The sequence below is a fragment of the Xiphias gladius genome, chromosome 8, assembly GCF_016859285.1.
Source record: "Xiphias gladius isolate SHS-SW01 ecotype Sanya breed wild chromosome 8, ASM1685928v1, whole genome shotgun sequence".
Taxonomy (NCBI): domain Eukaryota; kingdom Metazoa; phylum Chordata; class Actinopteri; order Istiophoriformes; family Xiphiidae; genus Xiphias; species Xiphias gladius.
In genome coordinates this window covers 11558246-11586192 of record NC_053407.1, presented here as the reverse complement: position 1 = coordinate 11586192, position 27947 = coordinate 11558246, and the positions used below count along the sequence as shown (strand labels likewise).

General features: G+C 39.4%; 1 protein-coding gene across 2 annotated transcripts; it reads left to right on the top strand.

The window, feature by feature from the left end:
- Positions 1-178: 178 nt before the first annotated feature.
- On the top strand, positions 179-21844 carry cpt1ab (carnitine palmitoyltransferase 1Ab (liver)). 2 transcript variants are annotated; one of them, XM_040132392.1, is made up of 19 exons: positions 179-289; positions 5215-5379; positions 6005-6147; positions 9186-9357; positions 9948-10049; positions 10643-10780; positions 10947-11024; positions 12216-12323; positions 13585-13669; positions 15483-15678; positions 16373-16561; positions 16668-16773; positions 17116-17232; positions 17466-17630; positions 18461-18592; positions 18732-18884; positions 19225-19338; positions 19648-19740; positions 19841-21844. In XM_040132392.1, exons 2-19 carry the CDS (start codon positions 5239-5241, stop codon positions 19922-19924), a joined length of 2316 nt encoding a protein of 771 aa, XP_039988326.1. In that variant the 5' UTR covers positions 179-289; positions 5215-5238; the 3' UTR covers positions 19925-21844. The 2 variants fall into 2 exon arrangements, with proteins under 2 accessions (XP_039988326.1, XP_039988325.1); XM_040132391.1 differs by lacking the exon at positions 13585-13669 and adding an exon at positions 13025-13112.
- The last annotated feature ends 6103 nt before the right edge of the window (positions 21845-27947 follow it).

Here is a 27947-nt window from a genome sequence, read left to right as displayed (position 1 = left end):
GACTGCGGTGTGCAGTTCGGGGCATTGCTTTGTTTACTATAGCATCAAAAGAGACCTCGGGGGGCGCTGTTTTTGCCAGGACTTGTTTTGCAGGCAACTGAAGTGGAGGAGGAGGGGGGGAAAGTGACGTATCAAAAGGGGCAGGCAGTGTGGCGGTGTATACAAGTCTGTCCTCCCATTCATGCAGAGTGTATAGCAGTCCTCGCTGACAGCCAAGCCCTGCCACATCCTCGTCAAATCCTCGCCAAAACACAAAGCTCTGCTCTGTCAGGCTGAGAGAAAAGGGTCGGTGAGTAAAATGTCTCCCTTTTCGCTGCGTGTCTCAGGATGGTCCTTACTCTCTCTCTCTCTCTGCAGTTTTGGAAGTAGCTGTGAAAATATGGCTGCAGAGGTATTTTTTTTTTTGGAGGGGGACGTCGACAAGTTGAACAAGACCCCGTGAAAGCTGTCGTTACATCTGCGCAGTTAACATTGTCAGTGCGTTGCATTCCTTTGTCGGCGCAGTGCGTAGAGCTGTGCGGTGTGTACATGACGCACGGGAAATTTTGACATAACCGGCTTGTGGGCCCGTTTGACCCGTAGCAGTCAGAAAACATGCTTATAGGCAAATGCAGGCTTATTAAAGTCAAGGCTAGATCTCAGCCTATTGCACTCGCAGCCATGCTCCTGAATTTGAAAGCAGGTTGTGAAATATATATGTTGAAGGGGGCCTCTTCTGAATATCTGCAAGAAGCAGTTCATCTGTTATGACTAAACTTATATGTATTTAGCTCATGTTGAACTATCCAGGTAGTTCTCATGCTCATAACATGAATGTAGGCAAAAGTCCAAGGAAAGGTCATTCATTGACAACCAACCTGCAGCTCTATTACAATACATATGCAACTCTATTATTAAGTAATAATACGATATAGTATGTTTGTGCCCATAGTGGCATAAGATGTGTGATAGTAGCAAAAGTGAAATTTTAGAAAAGGCAGATTTGTGTGCAAATGTCACCTGCCAGTGAAGGTCAGTAAAGCTGGTTTGTCCTGGTGGCGTTTAAAAAAAAAAAAAAAAAAAGTTTAAAAAAATAGAAATAACTCACTTAGTTTATTTACTTGTGGCTTACAAAATCTTGTTATTTGGAGTAAAAAATATATTATTGTTTGACACCGGGTGGGGGGGTGGGTGCACACTACTGACCCCATTTCACACAGACCACGTGGGCAGGATACTTGAAACAATACCAGACAATTGTAACCTAAATTTTCTTGGGTATATTTGTGAGTAGTGACTTTTTGTCTGATGTTGAAGTGTTTGGTGAAGACAGCTGGTAGAAAGTCTTGTGAGGTGGATGATGTGGCGTTTGCGGTCTGAGTCACAGTGTAGATACACAGCGTTATGTGCATGAAGTTGGGGGATGGCTTGCTATGATTATTTAACGTTAGACAGCGTTTTGCATTTGCTTTGAAACATAGAAAATGGGCAAACACCGATTATACAACATCCGAAACAAAAGCTACGTTTTGCTTGGCTGTAACCACAATGGGATATACTTGCTGGCATACTAGGATTTGCGAGTACTACGTTGCCAGTTCTACCGGGTATCTAAGCGGCGAAGCGCTGCGACCTTTCCCCTAGTTTCTGCAGCACAGGGTAGATCATGTGACGTTGAAAAGTAGCTGGGGGAGGGGACTGCCTGCTGAAACAGGTCTGCAGATGCTGTTCCTTCCCGAGGACCGAGAACGTAGAAATAACGTGTCCTGCTTTCCGAGTGATCTTGTTGAATGAAGTAAAAATGGACTCTGCAAAGGGGAGGGAAAAAAAGAAAAAAAAAGCACTGCTTCTCAGAAACGAAGTAGAGCTCTGCAGCCGATACGTCGCCGTAACCTTGAAAACGTAACAAGCATTATCCGGACATGCCAAACATTAACGAAACCCTGAGACCGTCAGCTTTACGAGCAGTAAAATCAGCGGTCAATAAAAGACTTTCTCATTTGTTTTAGGCAGTTACGTTATCTTGATTCGTATGCATGGCGATTACACATAGACAGCAATTGCAGGCATTTGGAAACTCCCTCTCAGTGCCACAATCAAGAGTTTCATCATCCAGCTGTTGGTTTGTAATAATTCATCAAGGATAAGCCTAGAAAATATGCCTAAAAGTATTATTCCGTTTGTTTAAAACTTGTCACAGGCTCATCTCACCTAAAGTGGCATAGTATATTTGGTGGATTTGATTTGCTCGTGCATTAGAAATAATTCAATCTGAAATTTCTTGCATATATAGCCAAGACTTTTGCAATTCTAACCTTTGAGCCCCATCTGCACATAAATACATATAATATTAGTAGCCTTATTTATTGCCGAATTACTTAATATAAGACAGACAAGAAATCTGCGGTCTTAGATCTTGGTTAAGGTAAGCACTGACAAGACCCACTTGCCAAAATACAAGCTTTAGACCAAACTCCCCTTTGAGCACCCGCTATTGAGAGGACTTCGTATCAAGAAGTCTTCCACTACTGAAGATGGGGCATTGATAATAGTCCAAAGAGTAGACATGGTCATCCTTATCCTTGTATTAAAGGAAAGGAAGCCACACCTGCTGAACAGTTCAGAGATGGGTAGAAGTGGAACAATGCAGTCACCTCCCAGGTCATCTCCTTAGGTTACATCTTACAGGAACCAGCTTGGTTGATATAGTAACTAATAGTAGTCGACTGATATGGGTCTTTCAAGGGCCGATGCTGATGCCGATATTTAGAAAGCAGGGTGGCGGGTGACCGATTATATATCATGCAGATGTTATGTTATTGTTTTTTTTGCATCGATAAAATATAGCAGTATAATAATCATGATAACAAATGAGACAAAATTTCTCAACTTAAATGAACATTTATTTAACACAATTTTTATTGTCTGCATTGTCTCTGTTTGCTTAAGTAGATCTGCACTCTCTCTACAGTGCACTTATTTTAAATTTAAAAAAAAATATCAATAAATAAATGTCCACAGGTAATCAAAAAAACTAAACTTCTTGTTTAAAAAAACCAAACAAACAAAAAAAAACAAAATAAGAGGGTGCACAAGACTTATAGTACAGGGCTTTAAACTAAATTTTTCACCACCTTCCCAAAACTGTCCTGAAGCATATTTTTTTAAATGTTTGTTTATGTTTATTGACAGAGACAGTTAAAAGTCAAATAGCCAAACTAAGAGATCAAATACATTATACAAATACAAACATATTGTACTTGGTAATTACATTACCAAGTGACTAGAGGTGATAACAGTGTTATAGAGCGGAGATTCTGTCCAGCGAATCCACTACTCTGTCTCATTTAACACTGTGCCAAGTTAGCTTGGTATATCAAAGCACAGACACAAACACACACACACACACACAGTGCAGAAATGGTTATGTTAGCTAGAAGCCCATAATGTTCGTGTCTCAAAATTTTTCTGGCAAAGCTAGCTTTCTGACTGCTGTTAACGTAAGCCCACTTGTTGAATTGACTCTAACATTGGGTATCTCAGAACTATCAAGTCAATCAGTTACAATAGAAGATTGTTGACATCAGATCAGGTTAGAGGAGAGGTTCATCAGTCCTGTCTTCATCCTCTGCCTCAGCTGACAGCAGGTGCTGCTGGCTTTGCCAACTTGAGAATGGTTCTGCTAGCTGGCTATTGGCATGATCATGTATTTGAGTGCCATTGAGGAAGAAAATAGGTTTATGTTATTTAATGTGCTTAATGACGGCAGATCACAGGCTCACCAAAAATAAAAGGCTTCACTGTTGCACTTGCTTACCATCCCAAATGACAAATGTTTTACGACCCCGGATCTTCGGGAGTAGGAGTTGGGGCAAGGGATCCCCATTATATAGATTTTTTTTAACCCTGTAATCTAGTTTAGCTGGTTAACAGGTTGCTGCCGTAACAATTCCCAACTAACGTTATTCGCATTTTCTCACGTTAAGACCGGAATCAATCTAATTAAACAGACAGTAAACTTTGTATATGTTATCTACAGTGGCCAATAAAATATATTTAGCTTTGAAAGCTAGGAGTTTAAGTTTTACTGTTTTCTCTCAGGTAACAATGCATCTAGCACTCACTGATGTCTGCTTGTTCAGAGTTCAAAGTATCTTTATTGTAGAGTGGTGAAATTCACACAGGGGAGCACTAACATGGTTCCTCAGCAGCGACACTGACAACGCTGCCTGCACATTAGCCTGCAGACATTTTTCTGTTTATCGGCCTCATGAGCGCAGGCATGAGCCAATGACGATTTATGTAATTGGTCAACCACTAGTGACTTATTACCAAAACATGCACATCAAACTGATTTATGAAGGATATCCCTTTATTCACAATATTACCCAAAAATCATTAAGCATTTTTAATGCAGGAAAACAGCAAAAAATATTGTCAGTTTGGTGCTTTGGTTACTCTTTGTAATTCTCAGGGGTATCTGGTGTTTGTTTTTTTTAATAAATACTCTTATGTCTCAGTGCTGTCTCACATGATAGCTTTTGAGAAAGGACACACACAACAGATAGTTCTCTGGTACATAGTCAAATGATTGTGCTGCACAAAACCTCAGTCTTTAGGTTTAAGACAGAATCAAGACCAAGTTAAGTTGCAATAAGACCAAGATGATAAAGAGACCATTGAAATCATTGTCTTTATGTCAGTTTTGAGCTACAATAACTAAAAAGGAAACTCTACTAAACAGGGAAATGTTGATCATAGAGCTGCTCATCAAGCACATACCTGTATTTCAAACCCAATAAGAATCCCTTCCCACTCAGAGGCTGTTGCCCTACAAAGAGCTTAAACTGATTAAATCTTGGTAATTAGGTAACCTACAGTGTTGTCAAGGGATAAGGACTACCGGAGCTGATCAGTATGAAAGACGTTCTGATATTTTCCTTACAATAATTATTTACAGCCTCATCCAGGTATCAGGATCTGATGAGTGTATATTGTTTTTTTGTTGTGATCTGATTAATCTTGAGGGCAGTACCCATGTTAACCTAACTTTGTGATGAATTTACTAGATGGAAATTACATCTGCATGTACATAAAGTGAGAAAAATTGTAAGGAACAAAAATTCAAATGTGGGTTGATCAGTGTTTTTGACGTACACCTTTTATCTTTCATATAAACTCTCTTGAAGCTTCCACTTAACTAACTATATTTTCTTGCACTGTCCTTTCCCTCAGTGACCCTGTACAGTAGCAGCCACCATGGCAGAAGCGCACCAGGCGGTGGCCTTTCAGTTCACCGTCACCCCTGATGGCATCGACCTACAGCTGTGCCACGAGGCTCTACGCCAGATCTACCTCTCTGGCCTCCACTCCTGGAAGAAAAGGTTCATTCGCTTCAAGGTGAGAAGTGTTTGACAAAAGGGAAAACAAAGTCCAGGGGGATTCTGTACAATATAAGGGAAATTCTGTAAAGCTTTGACTGAGTTACTGTTACTCTGTTTGTTGCCTAGTCAGGTACTAATAGTAGGTTCTGTTTCTGTTAATTTATGCTCCTAGTAAATATTGAGTTTCTGTTCCTTTCAGCTCCTAGTAAATATTGAGTTATAAACAGCATCATAAGGGCCCCAGTAGTGCTATGTTTATATTTACTGACTCTTGTCCTACTGTAAGTCTGTTTGTTGGGTTACCTACTCTCACACAAGCAGCCAACAGTGACTGTAACCTTCCTGTCTGTTCTTTGTGTCATAGCCTTTGGCCTAGTTGTCTGTTTACACACAGCCATACTGAGTCATTCAAATCCAAAGACCTGCTAGCATTTTCACACATTCATCTTCATCTTTTGTTTAGACGTTGGTAATTAATAATAACTCATGTAGCAGCAGGAGAACACTGTGATATGAAATACTAGGAAGTCAGTTAATTATTTTTTTATTTTTTATATTTTTTAACTATAGCCTAACATATTTTTTGCTCTCTGTAACCTTGATGACCTTTGTAACCCTCCACTTGGTTTACTTTTCCACAGAATGGGGTAATGACTGGTGTGTACCCAGGCAGCCCTGCTGGGTTCATGGTAGTGGTTGTGTCCTACATGTCCTACAATAAATATAACCAGCTGGATCCCTCTCTGGGGTTGATTTCCAAGCTAGGCCAACACATACCAATCAGGTAAGGCCACTGTTATCTTGATCCTAGCATGGCATGGTGTTTGATTTGTTTTTGTTTTTTTTACTGTAAGCAGACACAGAAAGACAGAAACTCTCCATTATTGGCCTTATAAAACAATATGGAACATCGAAGACCTGTATTCACGTCTAGACATAACCTCCATGCTTATTTGTTAACAATTTGGTCCAGTGGTAGAGAGGAAGTCGTAGATAGTAAGCCCCTGAACAAAAGTGGTGGGGGATTGGCCAGGTTCTGTAGTAGGAGTTTAGCTAGAAAGGATAATAGTCATGGAAGAAATGATTAACTATGATAAAAGATCCAATGTGTGAAAATGCCACATCTTGAGAAATGCATAGCAATGGGAGTTGAATACTTTTTTACTACATTTATGCAATAATGCAAATGCCTCAGGTATTTATGAGAAAACTCGTAGGCCTCTTTCTCCAGAACCTCCATCAGTAGCAGCTCTAGGTGAAGTTACAAACCATAAAGTAGTTGATTTGATTATTGTTAATCTTATTCTAAAATCACATTTTATTCTGTCTACCACACCTCATCTTCATGTTTGCTAACAATGTTGATCTTGTTTAGTTATATTGCGCAAACACTTCCTGTCCATATAAAGTTTTAATGCTTCTCCTTTTCTTATCCACAATGCTGGGGATTTTCCCTCAAGTCAAGGACGTTGTTTATGACAATGTTGTTAAGGTTATTACTCTCAGAAATTTCTAAAATTTTTCACAGTAATAATAATACTAATTATAGTAGTAATAACTTTATTATATAGTACTTTTCTAAAACAAAGTTACACAGTGCTTTACAATAAAAACAAATAGTAAAAGTAAATAAGAACCAGAATTTAAGATATTAACAACACTAAATAATTTAAATAATTACAATAAAGGCCATCAGTTAAGAAAAAGCCACACGATAAAAGTTGAACGATAAGAGTTTTAAGAAGAGAAAAGAGGGACACTGAATTTCCCTGAGATCTCCCGGCAGTGAGATCACATCTGAGGGGCCCGAAAAGCAAAGCCCTGGTCACCTTTGGTGACAAGTCGGGATTTAGGAACCATCAGTAAGCCCCTGCCAGAGGATCTCAAGCAGCGACCAGGCTTATAGGGAGTTAGCAGATCAGAGATGTAGGAAGAAGCCAGACCATTCAAGGGTAGGAGTGTTGTGATGTGGTCAATTTTCTTAGTACGTGTTAACAGCCTGGCAGCAGTGTTTTGTAACAACTGCAGTAATTGGAAGTTTCAACTGCTGATGTCAGAATAGAGTGCACTGCAATAGTCGAGTTTGGAAGCGATAAAAGCATGGATGACCTTTTCTAAGTCTGCATGGGAAAGAAATTACCTGATCTGGTGTAACCATCTCAGTTGGGCAAGGCAGATCTGCACCACTTTAGTCACTTTTCGCATCAAAGGACGCATCTGAGTAAAAAACAACACCTAGGTTTCCGGGTCTCACCTCAAACATTATTGAATAAGGCACCCAGACTAGAGGAGAGATTATTAATGTTGACAAAGGGTAATTATAATCATCTCTGATTTGGACTCATTCAGCTGCAGGAAATTTTTGGACATCCAATTTTTAATTTCAGTGAAGCAGGACATAATACAGGATGCATCTGTGGTACCAGGCTTTATTCAGACATGTAATGGGGTGTCATCCATGTAGCAATGGAAAATGATGTCATGGCTATGCAAGATATGCCCCAGGGGTAGCACGTATATGGTAAATAAGAGGGTTCCAAAATAGACCCTTGGGGGACCCAACAAAATAGAGGAGCACAAGAGGAAAAGGCATCTCCAAGCATTACAGAGAAGGACCTGTTCGACAGATTAGAGATTAGCCAGTCCAGAGGCAAATCCCTGATGCCAACATAGTTCTTCAGACGGCTGATTAAGACATGGTCCGCTGTAAAAGCTGAGCTGAGGTCAAGGATAATAATAAATGGAGTACTGCCCAGTGTTGGCTGTAGACAGTAGGTCATTGGTGACCTTGACTAGGGCAGTGTCAGTGCTTTGTAGGGAGCGGAAACTAGATTGAAATTCATTGTTATTCATAAAGGAAATTCGTTTGGTTGAGATGATTATTCCTAAAAAAAAAAATAATAATAAAAAAAATAATCTGAAATACAGCTTTTAAAACCCAAATGGGAATACAGTCTGAAGGGCAGGTGAAAGTTTTGAAAGTGCAACAGTGCGTTCCAGGGTTGACAGACATTTCACTGAAATGGGTTAATGTTGAGGATAGGCAGGAGTCAACATCAAGCTCTATGTGTTCAGTGTTAAAGTGCCTCTGGTTCTCCACCAATTTATTATTAACAGTAATTTAGAAATTCCCCACATCTCACTGGGGTGGGTTCAACTGACTGGCTAGGCGAGGGACCAATCATATAATTTGTGGTTTTAAAAAGGATTCTGGGATTGTGACCCAGTTTAGCTATCAGATTTAAAAAGAAGGGTTTTCTTTGCTACTTTTATTTTACAGTATGCTGATAAGTGGACATTAGGGATTTTAAGGAGGCAAGGGAGAAACTGTGATTATCCTCCTTCCATCCCTGCTCTGCCTTGCTGCATTATCTCTTTAGGTTCCTTAATTCTTCCTTCAACCATGGCAGAGAAGAAGGTTCTTTTCAGATGTACAAGTACATGTGTGCTAAGTTAGAGCACCTGAGATAATGAGCTAAATCTGGCAGCTGCTAAATGACATTTATTGTCCAGTTTTTCCATTGGGTTGTTGTAGTGCCAATCTTTTAGATTGCTTAATTGGTCATGCTTGAAAATTAAATGGCCTGTGTTCTTACCTTAATACAGTAAACCCACCATATCATCTAATTAATATTGTTTCTTGTGAGCCAGAAAATTAATTTACTACAATAATATCTTTTTCTTTACAGACCCAATCTAAATCCCACTCATTATAACTTTATGATTCTTAAGCGGGAAAGAATAATCTCGTATACTTAGTTTACATTGCCACTGTGTCTTTGTTCTAGTCTCACCTCTTTGTTTCCCCTTCTCTGTCCATAGCCGATATATGTCCACAGACAGCCAGAGGGTAGTTGGAGGAGTTCTGGTGGGCACAGGCCTGTGGGTCACCATAATCATGATTATGAGGAATGTCCTAAAGTGCCTGTTGTCGTGGCATGGCTGGATGCATGCACGCCATGGCTCTGTGTCCTGGTCTACTCGTCTGTGGATGGTGAGCCAATGAATGTTCTCCTCTGTTCAAGTCACTTTAGAGCATACTGGAATTTCGTGGTGCTATCGTTTCCCACATGACTAAATATGCAGTTTTTGCCCCCACATAATGAATACATTGTCACAACTTGTGAGAACCATATGTATGAGAGAGTTACAACAAACTTTTATTTAACTTATGGCTACACAATTTATGCTACAAGGACTTGACTGTGATTAAGTGAACATTCAAAATGTAACAGGCTTAACGTTTTATACTATACAGTGCTGTGCTGCGTTTAAATTGTGATACATTATTAGACAGTTGTGCACTTGTTTCACCTGTTAATGGAATTTGATGTAAAGCCAATTATGAATTGCTGTAGGACATTAATTTCCTTTTTGACATAAGTTTTAAAACATACCAAGGTACAATTTTAATTCTTATATGAAGTGTATGCCATACTATAAATGCTACTTTGGTCATTTTAGTTTAACCCATTGGTTATGTGTTTGCACTTTGCCTCATACACGGCAGGTTTCCCAGTGAAACATATTTACCTTCAATTCCCTTTGCCCTCTCCCTCTCCTTTATCGGTTCTTCTTGTCTAGTTATTAGTGAAGGTGTTCTCTGGCAGGAAGCCAATGCTCTACAGTTTCCAGAACTCCCTGCCAAGGCTACCTGTTCCCTCTATCAAGGACACCTGCAGAAGGGTAATTTCCACCTGTCATGTCATTTCCTGTCAGAACCAGTGCTTTGTGCACATTCCTGATGGTTGATAATGGTCCTAGCTATCACACTGGAACCAAAGTTTGCATTCTGCAGAAAATTAGAGAAGACTTAGCACTCAATAGATAATTGAGATAAAAAGCCATTTAATTCTATTGATCTGCTTGTAAATGCTTATCTTTGTCTGTCATGCAACAGAAAGTTCTGTTTGAGCAGTGAGCAAGTATTTGCTTCAAGCAATGAATTCCAGTTAACTTCACAATGCCTCAATAACATCTATGCAGAATTCATTAAGACTCAAAAAAGAATTTCAGATCTTACCATGTGATTAAGCAACGTAAACCAAAAGCGTGTAGGTTTTGATTGTGTCAATTTTCCACAGGCCATTTTCCTTTTCGCTTGACTGTGTCCCTCAAGGCAGAGCCACTAAACAAACTCCCTGCCTGCCTGTCATCATTTGTCAGGGGGGAAACAATAGATTACTATTTTTTTTTCTTGCCTGTCTGCTCTCTTCTTGTTAAAAATTGGTGACCTTTGGCTTCACTTTTTGTGACTTTGCATTCCTCTGTGTTTATAGTACCTGGAGTCAGTGCGCCCACTAATGGATGATGAGCAGTATGACCGGATGAAGGGCTTGACTAAAGACTTTGAGAAAAACCTGGGACCAAGGCTGCAGTGGTACCTCAAACTCAAGTCGTGGTGGACCTCCAACTATGTGAGTCAAAAAGAATTTCTCTCCCTTTCTTTCTTCTCTGCTGTTTTGTCACCATTTTGGACACTGTCCTAGGTCTTGACTCAGCTTCAAACTGTCAAGAAAAACAGTGTGTCTAATAATGTAACCCTCTGTTCCTTTCCCCCTTCGCTCTCTTTGTGTTGCATAGGTCAGCGACTGGTGGGAAGAGTATATTTACCTCAGAGGCCGTGGGCCCATCATGGTCAACAGCAACTATTATGCCATGGTAAGACATCTCTACCAGAGTATCTAGTTTCAGACAACGGCTCCGCCTTTGTCAGAACTGTGACCTAATACACAACTGTGAATTGAGAGTTATATACAAAGGTTATTTCCTCCTTTTAAATATAAACTGTTTATCTGTAATTTTTGAATAATTTGTCACTAGAGCTACAGAGTGAAATCTGTCACCTCCAGGCACACCATTTTAAAACTGATACCTGTTTGACGTAGCACACTGTTGCTGATATGAAGTACTTAAAGCACAGCTTTAAGTCACACGACAGCTCTACCAAACTAATCTTAGACTGAACTGCAAATTGTATCAGTAAATATTGAAAAATAATTGAATCTGTAACAAAAAGTTTTTGGTCTGAATAAAGAGATTGATTGAACCGATTTGATATAACTACGTCTTGGAAGTACAGTTGTAGCTTCTTCCCTTACCTGAACTTCCTAATTTGAACATTTGATGTGAGTGAATATATTGTCTTGCATTAATTTACTAATATAGAGAATTTGTTTGAAAAGCCCTTGGATATTAATATTTTTATGGCGTAATACTAGTTTAATCTCATGTGATAACTGTGCGCAGTTGGGTAGCAAAGATTTTTCTGTGGAAGGTAAGGATACACACTTGGCGGCATACACCTCATTCATCTGTGTGTAGAAATATACTCTGTGATAGTGTCTCAGGGGACATTATACAGCTGTACAGTTATAGTTTTACAGTTTTGGGATTTTCTGGATCTCGGCTGACAAAGCTGTAACCACTGAATAACAATGTTTTTTTACTTAGTGGATCATTTGATTGCTCTGAACCTGTGTCAGATTTGTGGTCATGGACACAATGAACTCAACAGGATAAGTAAGAGGGGAAACCCGCAGCTTCCTCAATATGTTTCTGCCAGAATGGGTGAGACAGTAGACTGGACTGTTATGCAGCAGGGCAGGCATGGGTCACTGCTTATCAAGCAGACAAATGGGACTGTAGTATACCAACACTATCAAAATGTCTTCTTTTGCAGCGTATACAAAATGTATCTCTGCTCTTGCTTACGAAGCCATATCACAAAAACTTCTTCTGTTGGCATTTACAAGTCATGTCTTATGCTCATGTGTTGTTCAGGACAGTGTAACATGTTGAATAAAATGTGACCGATTATTGATTTATTACTATGAATCTCCTTTTCTCCAGGATTTCTTGTATGTATTCCCCACATCCATCCAGGCTGCCAGGGCAGCTAATGCCATCCATGCAATTATGCTCTACAGGAGAAAACTTGACAGAGCCCAGATCAAACCAGTGAGTGTCGAGCTCTTCTATCTCCCTTTTTGACTTTTTAAATGATTTTATTGAACCCTGGTTAATCTATAAACATTCTTCAAGCTGTGAGACTAAAATATATTGGTGCGTGTTTGACCATATCAATCCTAATGTAAATGTTTAACTTAATAATTTATTAATAGCTGTTATCATAATGTGTTTGTCTTTTAAGTTTACAATGACAACTGCTTATCTTTCACAACGTGTTCTTGTGTACTTCAAGTAAATTTGTTATCCATAATCTCACCGGTGATTATGTAGACAATTGATATTTTCCACAGCTCGCTGACTTTGGAATGAGCCATGCACTGTGCTTTTTGCTTGTTTTGATATAAGTACTGCTTTAATCACAAGCTCACAAGCATTTTCTGAGTGAAGCTTAGTGAATAAGGCTTAATGAATAGTGAAGATTTTAGTGACATCCAGTAGTGTCATCTTTACCTGCACCTCTGTCAGTGCTTTTCCTTTACTAGTCTGCATGATGCTTAAGTGCAAATTCTTTTTACCTTTGCACAATACTGGCACGCACTCTGCAACACGTTGTATAAACACACACTGCTATCTGATTGTATACATATACAGTATACAAACATCAATGCATGAGCCCGCTCTGTTACACACTTACATTCGGTTGTCTCTGTTACTGTTTTGTCCCTTCACTGTGTCGGACGCCGCGTTAGATATACTTGCTGGCGAACAAGGTTCCTCTGTGTTCGGCTCAGTGGGAGCGGATGTTTAACACCACCCGCATCCCTGGTTTGGAGACAGGTAAGAGGAGGGCACATCTTCGCCGTGCCCTCTGACCCCCTACCTTGTGACCCTAGCCACTGCCACGGCAACAGTCATTGGAAACCCTGACTCCTAGACTCATTCTCAACAGCACAGCCCTGAAAAAATTCTTCTTCTCGTTGGCTTCCATAGATATAAATATTAAGTGATTTGTCAAGTCTAAATATCCTGAAAGTAACTACATTTAGTTCAAAATCTACTGTTCCATCAGGGTTTTGCTGGTGGCATTGAGCTGGCAGGCCACTGGTTTCTGGACCCTGCTCATATCTCTCTTCCTGACAGTTCTCTCCTGCTCCCTAAGACTGCCTGTCAAACCAATCCTCATTGCTCCCTCTCTACTTCATCCATGCTCCCATCCCTGTAGGTGTGTGTGTCTGCTGTCGCTCTCTTGGGATTTTAGTGAATTAGTTTGTCATCTCCGTGTGTTTGACTCTCCCCTTTTGCTTTTCAGCTCATGCTCCTACACACTATTCCCATGTGCTCAGCCCAATACGAGCGTATGTTCAACACCAGTCGTGTCCCAGGTGTAGACACAGGTAGAGTCTTTAGCAGTGCTGCCTCCTCCACACTACTCCTACTGTATTTCTCCTTGAGGCATTTGTCCATCTTTTTTTATAACCGGAAATAATGTAAACTCAGTGAATTAATAATACATGTGTTCTGGTCTATGCACATGTCATGGACTAACTTGCATGTGACTGAAATCTGGTGTTTGAGTTTGAGATGGAGATCACTTTAAGTTTGATATGCGTTCCATAGAGTTAGATACTGAAAACCAGTAATCACCTTTACTCCTGTTGATGCTCATGGCAAGGTGTTTTCTAAAAATAATGAATGACCTCTGAGAGGGCAGGAAACCGTTCTGCTGCAGAAATTTCATGATACAAAGCGACTTAAACAAGAACTTTGTTGAAACTCGGGATTAAGAGCCGTTGTTCAGTCGAAGTAGAACTGACATGATATGTAACATGCATGCTCAGTGTGGAAAGGATTTCTAATTATTGGTTTAACACTCAGCCCTGTAACCAAGTCAAGGGCCTGTTCAACATGAAAGTCCAAAGCTGGAAACCTCAGGACCAAGACCTGGAGCTGTGATGTTATCTAAATGTATGACACACTGTGAACATTACTGAGACATTAGACACTTGGAAAGACTTTTTTTTTTTACTCTCTGGCAGAAGAGGACAGAAGTGAATTATAACTAATTTTAAATTAACTGAATTGTATGAGAAAAGTAGTGAGATTCAAGGTTTTTGAAAATGATTATTTTTAAATTGTATATGTAATTGTAAATGTATTGTCATAGTGATACAGATTTTAATAAAATTCAAATGCTATGATATGAGTTTGAAGGTACCTGTCAGGTTATTCTCAGGTTTAGTTTGTATTCTTAGGTTTTGGATTGACAGAAAGATGAGAGATACTGATTCTAGTAATGTATACATGGAGCACCAGTGAAAATGTGTGGCAGTGTTTTTTTTTTTTTGTTTTTTTTTTTTTTGTTTTTTTGTTTTTTCTTCCCATATTCACATTGCTGGAGGTGCCCTTTAAGAGAAAACAAAGTAGGCTAAGTATTACCTATATGTGAGGTGGTGGTTGTTATTGTTGTTCTTGGGGTTGTTCCTAGCATAAGTATCCTCTCCATTGTCTTGCGTGTAACAAGGGAAATGCTTGTTTGAACATTGTCATCAAAACGGTGTCATACATTTGTACCCAAGATGCAAACAATGTTTTTGAATTGGCTTCTCTTGGTTGTGCAGTGCTGTTCAAACAAATATTGCCTCAATTCATTGTATTCCAAACCACCGCCCTGTTCCCAAATTACTTTTCCTTTTCATCTCACTTCCTGCACTTCCCATTTCAAGCTTCTTTAGTTTTTTAAACTGGACAGTCCCTCCCATCATATAGTATCACTTTGAATTTAGTTGTGTTTTGCCCTTCAAATGAATATAACTTCATAATAAGGATGTTTGCAAAAATTGAATAAAAAGACAGCCCTGAAAAGTATTTCGCTCACAGCACAAATCTGGTATTTTGGATATCACATTATTTTACCACTGGGACCAAGAACTGGTCACTAACACTAATATTACTCCCAGAAATGAAATGATGTGTCATTCATACTGCATTTGAACTGCTGCCTCCTTTTTCCCTTTTTTTTTCATAAAGATCTTGGCAGCAACACATTTTATTCACATACATTCATCTTAAATTATAAGTTGAACCAAGATACCTATACATACACATAAATCTACTCTCCCTGACACCATGCCCTACACTTCTCCAATTGTCTTTCTTTGTTTCATTCTTTCTTTTTCTCCCTCCTCACCATTGGTTCCTCTCTCCCAGACACCCTACAGCACATGAATGAGAGCAAACACATAGCTGTGTACCACAAGGGCCGTTTCTTCAAGGTGTGGATGTTTTATGATGGGCGGCTACTGTTGCCACGGGAGATAGAGCAGCAGATGGAGAGGATCTTGGCAGACAAGTCGGAGCCCTTTCCAGGAGAGGAGAGACTAGCTGCGCTTACGGCAGGGGACAGGTGGGTGGTATTACACAGCGAGCTGTGGCCAGTATTGATTAGGACACACGGTTTACACCATGCACTGAATGTATACAGTAATAGATTAATATGGCAGATTTAGATCTGACTAAAGCCCAAGCGAAATAGCACTTTTGAGGCAGATATCAATATTTGACCATTTTAAAAAATCAGATCAGAAATCAGTTTTGAAAATAAAGATATTAAGAACATTTTTTATAAGGATCACCTAAATTTGAGAATAAAGAACTGAACCCAAGATACACAGTTTCTAAATGACCTCAGATCTGTCTGTGGCTTTACTGTAGTGTAATTTCTTTTTTCTTACTGGCTGACAAATATGCTGACATTTGTGTTAAACTGCAATCGGTCAATGATATCAGCCCAGGCGTGAGTTTTTAGTTTTTAAAGCTACTAAAGGCTGTGGCACTGACAGAAATGAAATGCAATGAAAGTGCTGTACCTCCCTCCCCCACATCACACTTTTCTGCATACAGATGATGGGATACTTATGTGCAAGCTTGACTTTTGTAACGCACTGACTCAGGTGTGCCTGAAAAGAATCTAAAATAACAGAAAAGGTTCACGTATTTCCTGTTACAATATTTCCTGCATTGACTCTCTGTTTTTTAATGTATTTTACGATCATAAAGTTGTGTCAGTAGCAGATTTTCTGTTCTTTAACATTCTGCAGGACCCCATGGGCAAAGGCCCGTGAAACTTACTTCAACCGGGGTAAGAACAAGCAATCTCTGGACGCCATTGAGAAGGCAGCCTTCTTTGTAACCCTTGATGACACTGAGCAGCACTACGATGCAGACAATCCAGTCAAGTCTCTGGACAGTTATGCCAAGTCCCTGCTCCACGGAAAGTGCTATGACAGGTGGGTCAGATAAATTTGATGTATTTTGTTGCTGATTATCAAAGAGTGTGTGGCACAGGTTAATTTATAAATAAACTAAAGATGTTAATTATTTGTTTTCATTCAGGTGGTTTGACAAATCCTTTAACTTGATAGTGTTCAAGAATGGCACCATGGGGCTGAACGCAGAACATTCCTGGGCAGATGCTCCAATCATTGGTCACCTGTGGGAGGTACGTCAATTTAGTTTAAACCAGCTTCTCATTATCAAATTGTCACATTATTATGGGTAAATATTTAGGGAAAAAATGACCTGTCTTTTGGCGTTATCATAAAATCAGGTTTCCTTTTTTGGATTCCTTTTTTTTAAAATAAATAAATAAATCTTACTACTTTAACAAGCTGAATTAATACATTCTAACAAGAATATGGGGAAAATGCTTTAATTTTCTGAGTGGCACAATGTTTGTACTTAAAAAATTCAAAGTTTTACAACAGAAAAGTTTAAGAGCACTCAATCAATTTATTGTCTGCCATTTAATAGAGTCAATCGTGAAAACGTGACTGTTTTGCAGCATGTACTCTCCATGGACCCTTTTAAGCTGGGATATACTGAGGATGGGAACTGCTGTGGGGAGCGCCACCCCAACCTGCCAGGTCCTCAGAGGCTGCAGTGGGACATCTCTGCTGAGGTAAGACTGCTAGAACATCTCTCATAATGCAGGATTGTACCTGAGATTATTAAAAATAACCAGGCCTTGGTTTCCCTCTGCTGGTAGCTTGAATTAAAATTAGTCATGTCAGTTTAAGTAGTTGTAATAGCTGTAAATTAATAGCTTTCTTAATAACAATACTGTGTTATGAATATGTGGTCATTTATACTACATCCGCTTAATCTAACACACCACTCTGTCACTTCCTCTAGTGCCAGGAAACCATTCAGAGCTCTCTGACATTAGCCAGGACTCTGGCAGATGACGTGGACTGTCACATTTTCCCCTTTGCTGACTTTGGCAAGGGTCTGATTAAGAAGTGCCGCACCAGTCCTGACGCCTTCATCCAGATCGCCCTACAGCTGGCCCATTACAGGGTTAGTACAGTCATCTCACTGGTTTCTCAAAAAATCTTGTAACTTACTCTTACTCTTAAGTTTTGCACGCATTTATTTATTTGACAATTAGTGACCTTTACATTTTAGGTGTATTAAATATACCTACTATTGATATACTTTACCTTTTTTACTCGGTAGTTTTTCAAGGGTCGCGAGAACACCTACCGTCACCTATCGGTTTCTTTGTGATTTAGAAAATTTACGCATTATGATGTTGCAAAAGAATACTGTTTTCATTATGTAATGTTTTAAGATTTCAGATGATTTGAGGATTTTCAGCATTTGAGGACAAAACATTCTCAGGATACGTGCCAAAGCTTTATGCAGAGCAAAAGCTGATTCAGTCCGGGCACACTGCTCTAAAATCCCAGCAGAGGGCAGTCACAACTTGACTGAACAACTTACCACTGAAGACTGTCAAGCATTTTCAATGAATGATTTAATCAAGACATTGTCTAGCTGTAGTTTGATGCTGTGTTTCCCTGTCAGTTTTGCAGTTTATTTTTATAATACAAAACACAGCATGTTCACATATAAAAAGGGTGTTAATCGAACATCTCACTGCTAATTGGCATTTAACTTCAAATAATTCAGTGATGTAGCTGCCTTGGTAATGGCAGTTTAGGTATGGAATTAGAGTTTAGATATTGTATTTCATTGTACTTCTGTTATTTATTCAATCCCTTGTAAGTGTAAATGTAGGCCTCTTTTTACAGAAGTCAAAAATCTATTGTCAACATACTTACAATTTGTAAATCAACCTCCTGTTGTGTCTCTTTTTCATGCTGACCCATACTCTCTCTCAAAAGGACAAAGGGAAGTTCTGCCTGACGTACGAAGCCTCCATGACGCGTTTGTTCCGTGAGGGCCGAACAGAAACTGTGCGCTCCTGCACAATGGAAACCTGTACCTTCGTTCGTTCCATGATCAAAGATGAGACAGTAAGGATAAACGGCAGCAACTCACCTCACCTCCGGTTACAGTGCTCCTTTTACTCACTGATTGTTAATCATGCAATGGCTATCATGCCCTTCAGTTGTCTGCCATGTTTCACTTTTTTCTCTTTTCCCGTCCATTCAGAAAGAAGAGCGCCTCAAGTTGCTCAAACTGGCAGCAGAGAAGCATCAAAACATGTACCGCCTGGCTATGACAGGAGACGGCATTGATCGCCATCTTTTCTGTCTGTACGTGGTCTCTAAATACTTGGGAGAAGACTCACCTTTCCTCAAAGAGGTAGGAACTGTTGTTGTAAGTTGTTCTTAAAGCTGTCACGATGACCCTAGTAAGTTGCCCCCACCAATGTCATATTGTCTATGTGAATCAGCACAGATGTGGGCCTGTCGTCTTATTTACTTACAATAAGTGCCTCATGTCCGAGTGCACCTACTGACGAAAAGTTGAGAAGTTTGCAGTATAAAGGACGATTTCAAGGTTTGGGTGTCAAACCAGGTTTAGACTAAAGGGACCTTTTTTTTTATAAAAACAAATCAAGCTGAGATTCTCAGATTTTGTTTGGACAAGTTGTAAATTAAGCCCAGTCTTTGACTTTAATATTTGTTAACTTTATGTTTAGGTCCTGTCTGAGCCATGGAGGCTGTCCACCAGTCAGACCCCTCTGCAGCAGGTTGAGCTGTTTGACCTGGTCAGACACCCAGAATATGTGTCCTCTGGGGGAGGATTTGGCCCGGTGAGTTATCCATCAGTTTTGACAATAACTTTTAAAGACAGTTCTGCAGTCTTCTTGCAACTGATAAACATGTCCCTTATGGGTGAGTCCATCCCTCATAAAATGTTTCTTCTTCATTAAGGAATAGCATTTTACAATAAGTATGTGTCCATATGTACTTCTTGAGTAAAATATAAGAAATTATAGGGTATAAAATGTCCATGTGTACAGGTCAGAATATCACATTTTTTGGAAATACAATTTGGAAACATTGAGACTGTTCTTAAGAAAGAATTCACCGCTCTTTTTCTTTCCTCTTGTGTCCAAAAGGTGGCCGATGATGGTTACGGTGTCTCCTATATCATCGTTGGTGAGAACCTCATCAACTTCCACATCTCAAGCAAACACTCAAGCCCAGAAACTGTAAGTTCACCAGTTTTCCACCAAATTTTGATTATTCTATGTCCATTATTTTACAAAAGACAGTTTGAAATCTCCTTTCCTCATTTTTGCTTCATTTCAGGACTCGCACCGTTTCGGTGCCAACATCAAACAGGCCATGCTGGACATTCTGGATCTCTTCCAGCTTGACAAGAAAGCCAAGTGATTGCCCTCTACATGGGTGGAAAAATATAAGATGCTGTTTTTAGCAAAACATATATTCTAACTGAGGCTTGTACAGAATAAAATGTTGGATTTTGGCTTATTTTTAAGTTAATTGATGTTACAGAAGTAAGGATGATTGGGAGGTATTTGGAAATATTACTGTCAATGTTTGTGAGGCATTTATGTGTACTGTATGTATAGGCAGGGTGAGATTCTGGTGGTATTGGGTACAGGTAGTCCACAGATCAAAATTTTTATTTACAGGACTGTACACACCCGTGCCTTAGTGACCTGTTAATGTAAAAAGGGCACAAAGGGAGGATAAAATTAGAGCCGCTCTAGTCTGAGATCAAGTCTATTTTACTAAAGTAAGACATGTCAGCTAAGATTGTTCAGTAGCATCATCCCATATTGGAATCACATTTTAAGTTGAGAGATGGCGCAATATTTTTACTAGTTTTTATGCCAATTTCAAAAAATCCTATGAATTCTTTGTTTTCTTAAAGGTTTCTTCTAGTCTCCTCAATTTCAGCACCTGAGTCATGTGTAACTGGCCAAAGCAGCAAACTTGATGTAACATATCCTAACAAAGCACATCTTGTGTGGTGTCCATTACTTTCATATAGCTTAGTTTAAATACTGAGTCTGATTCTTTAGGCCGAACAGTTGTATCCAGTAATCTTTTACCTGCTGTAGCCTGTGAGTAAAAATGGTTATCTATAATAAGAAGAATTATATTATAGTAATATTCAGCTTTGATCTGGAAAGTGGCCCCGCACCAGTGTGATTCTGGATACCAATACAAAGGACAGAGAGCTGTTGGTGCTGTCCAACCAATAGATCTCCATTGCCCTTCTGACTCAAGTGCACAACCAGAGTGTTTGTTCTTCTTAGCTGCTATGATTTTACGATGTAGCAACAAAGGCAGATCATGTTAATGTGTGCGTGTTTGTTTTCATACTCAGGTTTTACTAACTTGGCCTAGTATTCTGTGGTGCTGGTTGCAGCATTGGAAGATTAGTGCTGTTGGCGTGTATAGGTACAACAGTTGAAAAAGATGAGATGCAGTACGATGCCATGTGACCTCTGTTAACTGATGGGTAGTAGAATATTAAGTTTGCTGTTGAAGTGAGGCATTGGACGGAGTGTGTGTGTCTAGGATGAATGTGACACATTATGTTGCCAGCGATGACTTTTTTTTTTTTTCCAGTTTCTTGTGTTTAAATGAGTGAGATAACTGTACTTTTGACCTTTCAGTTCACTCCATGAATGGACTTTTAGTTAAAACTAAAGTAACTAAACTAAGTTCAAACCTTCGTAGCCTTCTGTCAGATCAAGATGAATCATAAACTTTTATCAGCAAACTGTTGAGTTGTCAGTTACGTTTCAGCTGTTGTTACCTAGTCAAGATGAGGTGCAGAATCATTTAGTGGGTTGTTGTGTCTCTCCGGCACAGCAGGAAATCAATGTTTCTCCTGGAGTAATGCTTATGAAGGGCAGAGGGGCTGTCATGTATAGGAATGCATTTTTTTTAAATTATGTATATGTTGTCAGTTCATCATATTATTTATTGTTTTCCATGTTTTAACCTCTTTATTCACACAACAAACTTTGAGATATGCGTATTTTTCAGATCAATGCGTTGAATGATAAGCACTAAGTTAAAGCTTTGCTGATTTATGAAGTGAAACAGACAAAATGCTTCCTTTTTTTTTTTTGACATGGCAGTTTTATCGCAGACTTTGCCAGTATGTTGTAGATGTGTGACTTTTTATCTTGGTAGACCTCATGTTTACGCTGCTGCATGGTTTTTGAAGATGAAGCTGTATTTGTTTGCCTTTAATTTAAAGATGTGTAAAAAGAAAAGCAGCTGATATACCAAAACAAGTTTTAACAATAAAGTGAATGTCAGACAGCTGTATCATCTCTGAGTATGTCATGTCTTACTTACAATCTCCTTTTTTTTCCTTTTTATCATCTATTTGAATAACTCCTTAAGAAATCACTATTCACCGCCAATGCCAATCACGGTGATGACCACCAACATCAAGATAATCAAATTTTGAGAATTGATTCATTGTTTCTCAAGCTAAAATGTCCAAATTTGTCTGGTTTCAGCTTCTCAAATGTATAGATTTGATGGTTTTCAGAATAGCTCTGGGTTTTAGTTTGTGGGTTGGACAAAATAAGCATCCTGAAGATTTAGGAAATTATGAAAATAATTGTGAGATAAATCAATAACAAAAACATGAAATGGTCTATGGCTATGCTAGCGACTGTGGGGCTGTACTTAGGCACAGCAGTGCTTTGAGCTATATGATGTTAGCATGCTAACATGCTGATGTTATGCAAATATAATGGTTACCATGTTCACCATCTTAGTTTAGCTTGTTAGCATGCTATAATTTTCTGATTAGTGCTAAACACAAAGTTCAAGTATTTGGTTATTAACCAAAGTATTGGACAAATTGAAATTTTGACCTCATGATGGCACTAGAGTGAATACTAAGAGATCAACAAGGTTATTACAGTTCATCCTGAGGGGGACATAAAGATGTGTAGCAAATTTCATTATGATCACTACTATAGTTGACAAGGCATTTCACTAAATATCAAAAATGTCAACCTCACGGTGGCCCTAGAGGAAAAGTTAAGGGATGACCAAAGTCATTAGCAATTGCACTCTGGGTACAATGAATGTCTTCACCAAATTTTATGGCAATCCATCCAATAATTGTTGAGATATTTCAGTCTAGATCAAAGTCGTGGACCGCAAAACCACAAACACTGACATCTCTGAAACCCATGCCAGTGGCATGGCAAAATGAATCGTTAGTTGCCACCATAATTTTGAGGATTTAGCAGGTGTTTAGTTTGGTGTTATTATGACGTGTGTTATTTAACCTTTATCTCAGTTAATCTAGCCATCTCCCTCCCAAATGAGGCTTTGGGTAAGGAATTTGAAATGACACCTGTAAAGCACAAAGATCATGCACTTTGCACCGTGATGATGGCTTAACACTTGTTTGCATTTTTTTTGGGTGCTCAACCTTCAGAATGCTGACAAATTGTCATAGTTATGTGTATCAGCTTTTCTTAGTTCTGACAATATGTAAACCTCCTGAAATTGGTCTGATGTGAAAATGAGATCTTTCCTTACTTAGCTCAGTGTTTATTTTGTCGAAGGGAACTGTAGCCTGCCATCTCGCCAGGTGGTTGGGCTCAAGTGGATGCCACCGAGGAGCCAGTTTCATCTCTGAGGAGCATTAATACCTCCACTGGGGCTATTCGCCACGTATTCAGCTATTAACTTAAACGGAAGACGTTTAAAGGCACTGCTAGATGACAGATTTCCAAGGAGGGCATAGGCAGGAAGTGATTGCATGTGATAGTTTCCCTCTTGCTCCGTTCCACCCCCTCTCACTCTCACTCACTCTCTCTCTCACACACACACACCTCCACAACGGTACACTCGCACCGATGTCACCCTGCCCTGCGCTTCCGATAGCAGGCTAACATTTCCAGACTGCATTCCTGAGGTCTGCTTACTCCTCATCCACTCTGGGAACCTGCAGTTTGGCTGCTTCAGAGAAAGGATCACTTTCAAGGCCAGCCCTTTGTATATGTTTGCTTTTTATGTCTTTATTATAGGCATGAAATGTGTCCTGTCTCTCTGTGCATTAAGAAATGTTTGATTGGTATTTACCCGAAGCAGAAAGCCAATATCTTCTCTATTCACAACACAAGAAGGGCATACTATGACAAATCCATAGAGCGTAATCAACCGGCTGGCTTCTGGACAACAAGCCTTTAAATTGTACGCCTAATTGGCAAGCTGGAAAACCCATTCACTCGAGCAGACACTGAAACCTAAAACCTTCACTTGCACTTTCTAAAAGTAGACTTTGAGAGAGATCTGCGGCCTCTGCTTGTCAGCAGTTTAATTCATGTGCCACTTGTTCCACAACACTCTCAAAGAAAAGAGGGGAGCCAATGTTGCCTATCCTGTTTTATAAGATATTCATTCACGCAGGAGCGGGGATGTTCCCATTTTGTCCGGTGGTAATCACTGGTAGCTGTTAACAGTGGAGAATAACATAGTTCTCATTGCAGCTACTGTATGTAGATCATTCGTCTCATCCTTGATTTGGGCTTTAGCAGGACAGTTTGTTTTTCCTGTACTGCTGAACAACTTACATAAGGCTCTGTTATGCCCCAAACTAATTGGGTTGATGTTATATGTTGATTCAGTGAATGAGGGAAAAAAAAAAAAAATTTGGAACCCTGTGTCCTGCAGCTAAATGTTAGTTTAAGGGTTTATGTTTTTGACCGCGAGGCTTCTGGAAGGAACTGTGCCATTATGCCATGATTTCACAGTAAAGTGGACCTTGCCGGTCCACGGATTAGGCGGAAATTATATTTATTTTGAATTTAGGAAATAAAATAATATAAAATTTAGGATGATGAAGGTCACTTAAGGTTTTTACATACAGAATTACCCCACTCTAGCTCTCTAACCTCTGCTGTACTCAGAAGCAGAGTCTTCTCCAGCCTCTAGCACCGTAACTTCATCACTCTCACAAACCATGGAGCCACACTAGTATGACTTGTTAAGTTTATCTGATGGAGAACTGTGCCGAGATCTAAAAAAAAAAAAGAAAAAAAATTCATGTGAATCTAAGTGATTAAGGCAGTGTGTAAATGGAGACGGTGAGCTCGGTGGTTGGCATGGAGGGACCATGCGCGTCCGCGGCCAGCTGCATCTGTCTAACTGCACTAATGGAGCAGGGCCTGCATGGGGCCCCAAGGTGGAGCTCGGCCAAGGGGCAAGCAGGAGAGGAAGGAAAAGGAAGAGAAGCTCAGCAGAGGTTGGGCTGAATGTGATTCCCCTGAGAATCTGTCCCACCGCGTGCTCACCAAAGCTATAAATATCTTGGATTTAAGTGGAATTAGTGGAGTCGTCAGCATGCTCACAGATATATAGACATAGACTTTCTGACATGAGGAAAAGGAAGAGCAGGGAGGTGTTAATGATAAGAGCCTTGGACATGCACACGCACACACACGTACACTTACACAGCAGCACGCACACATGCAAGTAGACACGGCCATAAAAAAAACAACTGATTTACTTGACTGCTTCTTCATTTAATCAATTTCAGTTTGCATATTTCTATTTAAGGTCACTCTGGGTGCTGAACCCTACCCCACGATCCTTGGTAGGAACCAGACTGGCAGATTGATAGTTCATTGCACGGACAGTCAAACACCCAGAGGCATATTTTTAAAGAACATGCAAAATCAAGGCCTGTGGCAAGAAGCCATCCCAATATTTTATGACAAAAAGAGTTTAAACCTTGCCTCCTCCACTTGAAGGGTGGTGCTTACATGTTCAGCCTGCTGCCCCACTGTGTTCACTGCTAATTCATAAAATAAAGCCGTCATAAAATAAGCATGGACTAAATGACTCGAGGAAGTGAAGTAAGAAAATGTAAACTTTATTGCAACTTTGTCATTCTAAGTTCTCTGATTTACAGAAGAGAAAAACACTTGTAATGGCACAGTCATTGTAAAATGTACATTGCTGATACTGCAATAATCCAGACACTTGTGTTGCCCGGATTTAAGAGTGGCATATTTAAGGCACATGGCATCACGTTCGCTCAGTCTGTAGAGGGAAGGAATAACACATCAAAGCTTTTCCTGCAATTTATACGTGAACATACCACAGCAATCCATAAAAGCATTGGAACGGGAACTAGAAAAGCTCCTCACACGAAAGGGCTTGGTTGGGAAATCACAGTTTGTCCATTGTACATTCAGCTCTAGGAGAGATTAAGACGTTGATGTGTTCACAAAATACCTCATTGTACTAAGACATTTGGTGATTTGATAAGCTTCAGTAGACCTGAGTGTTGGAGTCGATACAGTAAACTTGTTAGATCAAAGTTACAGTCAATTTAGTGGTACAGCATTCCCCATGTGATAAGAGTCTGAATCGTCACTGCTGGCCAGTTAAGATTGTCTTGTGAAGAACAGAAAAGCACTGCCAAAGAGCAATGTCAACTAACTAACTGTACATAGAGCAATGTATCATGGTGCAAAGGTTGTTAAATTTCTCCATGGGCTGATGTTGAATATAATCACAAAAAGAAAAGAATTGATCTCATTTACATCTCATTTGCTTAGATCATTTAGTCAGAGTTCTCGTACATAAATTCTGCAACACAAAGCAAGCCATGGAGGTGGATGTGATTATAAGGACAGTCCAAAGAGCAGGCTAAGTGAAGGTTCACATTAGGGCAGCGATGTAATTACTCTTACTACTTACTGAAGGTTTATGTCAAGTGGCCTCTGCACCTCTGTGACTTTAAACGTCCGGTAATGCTTTCAACAATTTCGGGTAAATCAAAGATGGCTGCAATGGACATTTCTTACATATGGTAGAATCGTATTTCTGTATTTTGGGGTCTGAAGAGCTCTTTCCCCCATGTCGTCCGATTAGAGAAATAGTTTGACATTTTAGGAAATACGCTTCTTTGCTTTTTTTGACGAGAGTTAGATGAGAAGTTTGACACTGCTGTCATATCTGCCTGTTAAATAGGAAGTCTACAGACAGGAGACAGTTAGCTTAACTTCACATAAAAACTGGAGGAAGTCACTGCTTCTGGCCAAGAAACTGTCCAACGCAAAACAACACATAAAACGGCAACTTGTTTTGTTTTGTTTTTTTCCATTTTGGTGTTTGTAAAGATTAAAGAAACCAGACATAAGGTGTAAATTAGTGAGCCTTAGAGATGCTGGTAGATTTTTTCGATTTGGGCCAGGCTGGCTGTTTCCCCCATTACCTGTTTTTGCACTAACCTAAGCGAGCTTCATATTTACTATACATACATGGGAGTGTTATCAGTCTTCTCATCTAACTCGCTGCAAGAAGATCTATTTCCCAAAATGTCAAAGTATTTATTCAAAATATCCTTTCCACTTCTGTGGTGTTGTCAACAAGGCTTTGTTGAGCACTTCATTCCGCACTCATGAAAGAGTGTATCAACCCAACAGCAGACAGTTAGTTAAAAAAAAAAAAAAAAAAAAAAAAAAAAAAATATATATATATATATATATATATATATATATGAGCATCTAATTTTAAAAGCCATTACTACAGCAGGTTAGTAAGAAGGTTAAATCTAATCTAAATTCAAATATAGTCAGAGTTACAATGACAGTGGCTTGGCCTCAAGTTCGTATGGCATACAGTACTAAAGGACATTCAGATGTGTCCAACAGAGTGGTATGTTGATTTTTAATTGAAGTTCAACTATTCTAAGAATAAGTGCTAAGGGGGGATAGGTTGTTGTGTCTGATGACTCTGCAAAGCAGTGAAAAACCGTAACTTGAGGTACATTCATAAAACATCAGCCCTTCCGGCCTGATAAGTTCAAGTAAAGGCCTTTCCAATGAGTGAGCAAGACATACAGTACCACGGTGCGTCGGTTTTCGTACGAAGGTTTCTGTGAGCTAATTTCATCCCAATAAGTATTTCCCCTCGAAAAAGCCCTTTCAGACATCTTCCTTCGTCCTTTTATATCTTCATTTGGTCTTCTTGAGAGACTCAGATTCTTTTTAAGCAAACAAGGCGCTTGCTTTGTTCCTCCTTATCAAGAGAGCCAGCAGCAGCTAAAAATTTAAAGACTGTAGAAATGCAGTATGTAAACACACAGATTTCTCCGGAAGTTACATACACACACACGCTCGCACAAAAAAAGCAGAAAAAAGTCCAGAAACAAATCAGCCAAGAGGTAAAACCGATTAACATTTTTGGAAAAAGGAAGAAAAAATTGTCACAAAGGAAAAAAAAATACAAATCATTTTGAACTGTAAAGTGCAAGTATAAAAAAATCTTTCTACATATCATCTCAAGACAGAGCCTTGAGACAGGGTCAATGGTCTTTAGTGGAAAAGTGCAAGTTGAGAACAGCACAAGTATTTTTTTTTTAAACAAGAATTTGATTCATAACAGTAAC

Coding starts and splice junctions, on each gene's coding strand:
- cpt1ab (XM_040132391.1), top strand. CDS start 5,239: ATGGCAGAAGCGCACCAGGCGGTGGCCTTTCAGTTCACCGTCACCCCT. Junction 17,631..18,460: donor TACAGCTGGCCCATTACAGG/GTTAGTACAGTC, acceptor CTCTCTCAAAAG/GACAAAGGGAAGTTCTGCCT. Junction 18,593..18,731: donor CCATGATCAAAGATGAGACA/GTAAGGATAAAC, acceptor CCGTCCATTCAG/AAAGAAGAGCGCCTCAAGTT.